The sequence below is a fragment of the Pseudorasbora parva genome, chromosome 17 (assembly GCF_024679245.1).
Source record: "Pseudorasbora parva isolate DD20220531a chromosome 17, ASM2467924v1, whole genome shotgun sequence".
Taxonomy (NCBI): Eukaryota; Metazoa; Chordata; class Actinopteri; order Cypriniformes; family Gobionidae; genus Pseudorasbora; species Pseudorasbora parva.
The window spans coordinates 33,468,126-33,475,265 of record NC_090188.1 but is presented as its reverse complement, the minus strand read 5'-3'; the positions used below and the strand labels follow the sequence as shown (position 1 = coordinate 33,475,265).

At 39.3% G+C, this 7,140-nt stretch overlaps 1 protein-coding gene across 1 annotated transcript in view; it reads left to right on the top strand.

Moving 5' to 3' along the window:
• The first annotated feature begins 2,779 nt into the window (after window positions 1-2,779).
• The window catches only part of dhx57 (DEAH (Asp-Glu-Ala-Asp/His) box polypeptide 57), a 29,067-nt gene continuing 24,706 nt past the window's right edge, over window positions 2,780-7,140 (top strand). Inside the window, exons 1-4 of the mRNA XM_067420922.1 lie at window positions 2,780-3,110; window positions 3,805-4,014; window positions 5,670-6,553; window positions 6,650-6,843. Of these exons, the coding sequence (XP_067277023.1) occupies window positions 3,019-3,110; window positions 3,805-4,014; window positions 5,670-6,553; window positions 6,650-6,843 (1,380 nt within the window). The 5' untranslated portion in view covers window positions 2,780-3,018. The remainder of the gene's footprint in view (window positions 3,111-3,804; window positions 4,015-5,669; window positions 6,554-6,649; window positions 6,844-7,140) is intronic.

The window sequence follows — 7,140 nt, the reverse complement described above, 5'->3', positions numbered from 1 at the left end:
ATACTGTACAATTATTTTTTATAGACCACTGAACCTATTAATTGACTATGATGATGTCCTTCTTTAATGATCAGAAATACACATCATGCAACAGCTTAAAGATGTTTTCAGTATGGCTAAAGGAAAACCTAGTTTGAATAAAAATACTAATACTACTATTAATACTACTAACAATAAACAAAAAAAATAAAACTTAAATGTCATCCGTAGCTAGGCCTATAAGTAATGTATTTTAAGGCACGTTTATAAAAGCTTCTTAAATATCCTAATTGAACAAAGGCCTAAATCTGTCTTCATCTAAACCCTGACTGTGAAACCTGGCTATAATATAAAATAAAATAAAAACTCTTTCGCCAAAGAGCTTTCATTTTGCGACAAACCAGACTTTTATTTTGAAAAATGCAGCATGTTTCCTGTTAAGCTTTCTGGTTTGCTGCAGGTTTCAATCTGGATTCCCAGATTGATACAAAAGTATCTATAACTATACAACCAACGATCCGCGAAACTTCATATTGATGATCGGAATGATTTGTGAGTTGGTCTTCGTCGTCAAATAACTTTTTTTAACTGACTGTACTCACAACATGTAGTAGGCTAACTGTTAGCCATCTAATCTAGTTCTCTAGTTGTAACGTCCTAATTTATGTCTGACTAATGTGTTTCCACACTTAAACGGTTGATTCATGCTTGTTAGGCCATCCTTAAAAATATTTTGGTTTGCAGTAACAGTAATTTTTTTAAAAAAAAGGGTCGGTAGGTAGGTCTATATTTTTTTTTTTCAAATTTTAATACAAAAAAAAAAAGTAAATTTTTGGTGATGGTGATTAAGTAGGTATGAATTTAAACAAATTGGCATATCGTGACATCACTGACTGGGTCTTCAAGCCGTGCCTTTGGTCGCATAGGCTAATTGCAGGCTATATAGACCACAAACAAATTGAAATATTTGTCAAAAACATGTTTATTGCATAAATTTCAGGTGCATTCTTTAAGAAAAGTGTCCAACCACCAGCTAGCTGTCATTGACTCAAAGCTGTCAACCCTCCCTTTTTTTCCGGGTTTCTCACGTATTTTAGCTCTTTTCCCGCTGTCTTCCCGTTTTAGTATTTTCCCGTGATGTGTTTCTTATTTTTACGCTCGATTGTGTTAACTCAGAACACGCAACTATCTGTGTCTCTGAAGTGGCTTGCACTTCTTGCCAGACCAACGCATCTGGTGATATAGACTAGTGCATTTGAATATTAAAAAGCAAAAAGTTGTTTTTATGAATTCAATTAATTAAGTAGCTATAACCAGCTATTCAATCAAGAGCAGTGAGTGAGTCCTTATCTTTTGTTTGACAGACAGCAGTAAAGGCTACTGCCCCTTTAAGACCTAATACAGAGATATGCATCGTCTTTCTCAACTGTATAAAGTTCTCTTAAGGGATATAGACTGTCTGATGGATACTCATCAAGATCGACATGTTGGCATACTTTTTGTGTGAGTTTATCCGTTCAAACGCAAGACTTGAAAGAACTCAATATTTGTGCGCGGTGAGACGTGCGCGCGCTGCGCACAGAGACAGATCTTCTCACTGCAGAGGGTTCTCATTCGCGTCTTCTGGCGAATATACTGAGTGATGTTGGCGAAAATGACTGGTCATACGGCAGCACTCGCATGCCTTGAACACAGTTTACAAAGATAGACCGTTTTGCCCACGTTTTATTTTATTATCGCTGTTGTAGTGCACGTGTATCCATCGACAGAACCATACATAAAGCATTATTTTTCAAGTTACAACCAGTGCCGCAGCTCCCACCACGCGCTGGGGTCGAGCAGAACACACGCTACCCATAGCAACGCGTTATGACAACGACATTTCAGACTGACAGAGACAAGATAAACGGCTTTTCCGCCATTTGTTACTGTTTTGTACACGTTGTTATATTAATTATAATTCAAATTCTGTTTTATTCGCCACAATATAGTAATGATAAATGTTGAGAGGGGCACTTTTGATTCATTTTCAAAAAGGGCAGGGGCTCAAACTAAGCCCTCCCCTCTGCAGTGCACTTGCCTGGTGTGTGTAACGTGTCCATGGTCCTGACTCCTGTCACACAATGCGGCGAAATCTCCGACAGGGCTTTAACAGTCTAACGTTACAGTGAATGAGAGTATGAGCCGAGCCGAAACGAACGCACGTGCAGGCCATAGTGTGACATCCGTTAACCATAGTGTAAACATAGATGACGTCACGGGTTTTTCTATAAACGAAAGAACGTAGCCTTCGTTTGTATGGCCCAGGCAATTTATACATTTATAATACTTACTAAAATATAATTCATATTATTTTATTACTGTTGTATTAGTTGTTTGAAAAGTAAAAAAAGAAATTGGTCGGTCTTAAAGCCAATTTACAACCGGCAAGTCGGTCGGACTAAAAGGGAAAAAAAATAAAAAATTGAGTCGGCCCTAAATTGACAGGGTCGGTCGGGTTACGGCAAACAAGAATATTTTTAAGGATGGCCTTATTTTTGACAAATACAATGCCAACGGGTAAATGTAAATAAGCACATATGTGATATGATGTTAGCTTGTTTGCTGATGCAATTTATGTTTTTCAGGATACGTTTAATGACACATGTATGATTCAGTTGAAAGGAAATACAACAGGGAGCAGAACTAATGAGTGGAAGGAGGAGTAAACCCAACCGGGGTGGAGGACGGTTCAATAAACCCAGAGGAGGTGGAAGAGGAAGAGGAGGTGGAAGAGGAGGAGGAGGAGGAGGTGGTGGTGGTGGAGGAGGTGGAAGCAGGAAAGCTGCCTGTGGAGGCTGGGATGATGGAGATGATTTCAGCCTTGATTTTGGTCCCAGACAGTCATTCAAGCCTCCCTCATCTAGAGGTTCAAGAGGTGGAGGTGTCCGCGGGGCTCGTGGAGGAACTAGCAGAGGGAGATCTCAGGGACTGCCCAGAAAAAATGATGATGATGAGGAGAAGAGATTTAGATTTAGACCTGAGCAAGTGCAACTACCCATGCAGAAGATACACATGACATCGGAGAACAAACTACAGGTCAAAGAGCTGCTGCGGGAACTTCAGAACCAGGACTATCACACATCAAACAGGTTAACTTGTGTTTGTTTCTATAGAGGCAACAGTGGCCATCCATTTTTTTCAGAGTCCTTGGTTTTATAAGTAGTACCAAGTAAGTCTAGTTTTAAGACACAAATCTAACCAATCCAACTAACCCCAAGACAAATCACATCATTATACACTTTGATTTTTAATAATAGCAGTAGGTCTACTGTATGTAACATATCATATTCTGTTATGAGGGAAGGAACCACTAATCCCATGAAGCATTGCGAGGGATTTACTTAAATTTAAAACAATGGTTTGATATAAAGTTATTGAGAAGTCTCTGTCATCTTTTATACTGTCAAATTATACACACATTTTGGAAACCTTTTTGCTGTAAAAATGAAAACAAAAAAGAACATTGAAATCATCTGTTATTGTGAGTATTTTGGAAACCTCTGAATAACAAACTCCAAGACTTCTCATTTTTGAAGGGCTTTCTTTAACAAACTTGCTCTTTTATGGAAATCACTTAAGGCTTTTTGTGTGCTATGTATAGCAAATATATTTTTGATTAAGAAATTATTGACTTTATCAAAGCAAATCAAAGGTCTTGGGGAAAAAATCATTGGGAAAGTGAATGGGAGTTTTACTTTTAACCCCCCCTTTTGAAACGGAATAGTAGTTTATATTGTTTTACATTGGATGTTCAATATTGAAAAATCTATTCTTGTCATATAGCGGCTCTGATTATGAAGGTGGTGAGGAGGAAGAGGACAATGAGGAAGAATATGACGAGTTGGACTATCGGGAGGATGGTCAGTTCTGGGTAACCCATGATGATGGAGTTGAATATGCAGAGAAGGAGGACTGGATGGAGGATTTGGTCGAGGAAAAGCATGCAAAGCCAGAGCCGGTGATCTCCCTGTTTGCTCTGGGCACTCTTTGCAGGTACAAACTGGCATAACTACTAATATTTCAAGGTTATTGTAGTAATGGTACACTGTAAAAAAAAAAAAAAAATCCTGTTAAATACATAAAAAAACAACAGCTACTCTGGTTGTCAGAAATTCAATGGAAAAAATACAGTGGTAATGTTTGAGGTATTACGAGATCATGGGTTTGGCATATTGGTGCCTGCATATTATACAACTTATAACTGGATTTCATTATTTGATATAGTCATTTTTTTATTTCATTTATATAGTGCTTTTTAAAATGCAGATAGCTTCACAGTGTTAAACATGACAATATAATATATGATATAATGTTAATAGATCAAACAACCCAACCACTTAAATCTGATTTTACTTGAAATGTACTGATAACCACCATGAATACAGGTGGTACAATTGAAGGCCACATTGTAAGTGGTCTCTCATAGTTGTCAACAGAACTAAACTTTCACGCACGCTGGAAGAAGTAGAAGAAGAAAAAGAGTGTAAACCAATGATCTATATAGAGATTGGTGGTGTTGGTGTAAATTATCTATGACAGTGTTGTAAACAAAAATTAAGGAGACACGGAGTACTTGCCAACATGATTATTATGTTTGACAATTTGATTGGTTTCTTCCTGAACTTCCCGACCTCAAATGCTGTGGTCATGGCTAAATTCGTCTGGCATCCAGACTAACACTGAATGCCATAATTCACAGTACTGACAGTAAAAATGAGAATAAACAAAATTATTTATATAAAATGTAATCAATGTGATGTCATATGGGGACATCTGTCTTTCTTTTGTTTTTTAACATGCATTATATGGCAATTCTTAGTTTAATTGCAATATAACCATAAATTGCATAGTATTTCACAGTTAAATCAAGTATAATGCAACATTAAAGGGATAGTTCACTTTGAAATTAAATTTTGATATGTTTTAGCTTACCTCATGGGCATCCAAGATGTAGGAGTATTTGTTTCCCCAGTAGTTTCAATTTTGATCATTTTAGGTCAAACCGTTCTTGTCTGTGCATCACATAATGCAGGTCTATGGTCACCACCTCAAAGAGCATACACAGAGAAGTCCAAATTAAACAATTCCCCATCGTAAGTACACACTGAAGGCCTAAGACACAAAACGAGCGTTTTTTACCTCTTGTACACCACAGGAAACACGCACACGCGCCCTCGGATCTGTCAGACGTAGTGGTGTACAAGAGGTAAAAACATTATAAATACTGTTTGTTTTCTCACACAAACCGCTCGTTTCGTGTCTTAGGCCTTCAGTGTGTACTTACGATGGGGGATTGTTTAATTTGGACTTCTCTGTGTATGCTCTTTGAGGTGGTGACCATAGACCTGCATTATGTGAGGCACAGACAAGATCGGTTTGTCCTAAAATGATCAAAATTGAAACTACTGGGGAAACAAATACTCCTACATCTCGGATGCCCATGAGGTACGCTAAAACATATCAAAATTTAATTTCAAAGTGAACTATCCCTTTAAACCAGTTAACAGTTTTTCACCGTCTATAGTAAGGTAAGGTAACGTTAAAAATGTCCTGGATGTTAGTGTAGTTTTTTACAGCTTACTTTGATAAAGTACTAAACCTGTTTGTTCACTCAATATATTGGTAAATCAGGATTTCCCATGTTTCAGGTATGGGTTTGACCGTGAGCGCAGTAGACAAGCTTTGCAGGCTGGAGAAGCAAATGGACGTGGTGAGGTTGGAGCGACATTAGAGCACCTTCTATCCCAGATGTTTACTGAGCGTTTTGGCTCTAGCGCCCTCAGCCCCCAGACGTCCGACCTACCTTCACAGGAGGAATGTGTAGCTTTGCGACAGGAAGAGGCCCTTGCTTTGACCGCAATCTACGGAGAGCGGTTCTGTGAGCGCATCAGCGGCCGTGTTTGGACTATTCAGCTTGATTTGCTGTGGTTGGATGTAAGCCGGATGAAAATGTCAGACTCTGCGAATTGTAAAAAGGAGTCGGGGTTCAATCAGATTTGCAAGTTTTACCTAAAGGGAGCAGGTTGTAAGTTTGGCAACCGCTGCAAGTTCAAGCACCAAACTCATGAACCGAGCTCTTCCAGAGAGTTTTGTATAGCTAGTCAACCAGGGTTTAGCAGCACAGAAGCTCCCGTTTACCAGCTGGAGATTCGTTTCCAACCAGGTAGCTTTTATCCTTTTCAACCTCCACTTGTGGCCTTCAGTAGCACTGATGAATCGCTTTCAGGACCGGGCCGCCTCAATGTAACCGAGTACCTGTTCGGTCAGTCACTCAGTGCTGCGCAGGAAGGAGAGCCAGTGGTCTACACCCTCATTTCCTGTCTTGAGGAGGACGGACCTGTCAAAGAACTGCTGTCGGCTGCTCATCACAAGTACAGTGCTCCGCCCCCAGTGTTGGCTCCACCCACTGTCACTCCAGCAAGGAATCAGAGCAGTAGGAACGCCGTAGGCAGCATTACGAATGGGACAGCAACTAGAGATCGATCAACCAGGACCACCGAGACCATAAACCACAGACTGAGTCAAAAGGAAGGTGAGGGATTCGATGTCTGAGCTTGTCTTTATTAAAACCATGCTTCACCCAAAAATGAAAATCGTATTATAATTTACTCGCTGTGTGTTCAATTAGATGTTTCATTCCGAAGAGAGGACATTGATGAAGAACAAGACGAGGATGATTACGAGGATGAAGAAGAATGTATCCCAGTGGTAAACGAAAGCTATGTTAACTTGAGGAAGAGGATGGTGAAAAAGGCCGAGGTCAAAACTGAGCAAATACAGCAAGAGAACAAGAAGCTCTGCAAAGAGTTCAAGAAGAAACAGGTAACATCTTACAAATGTGCAAAACCTACCCAGGCATCATTGGCTTGGATGAGTCTGAATGTTTTTGGTGTAGTAAATTATGAATATTTGCAATCACAGCATCATATGTTTTAAACCTGTATAGAGTGCTGCAGGGATGACACATTTTTGCAGGCCAGGTCCGAAGTTAACATCGCCCTGGTTTCCTCGACAAAAAAGCCAACAAGATTTTCCCATTGAATTTTAGATCTTTGCAGAAAATAAGCTCTGTGACCAACAAAAGTGTAATATTTGTATCTTCACAAATTAATACAAATA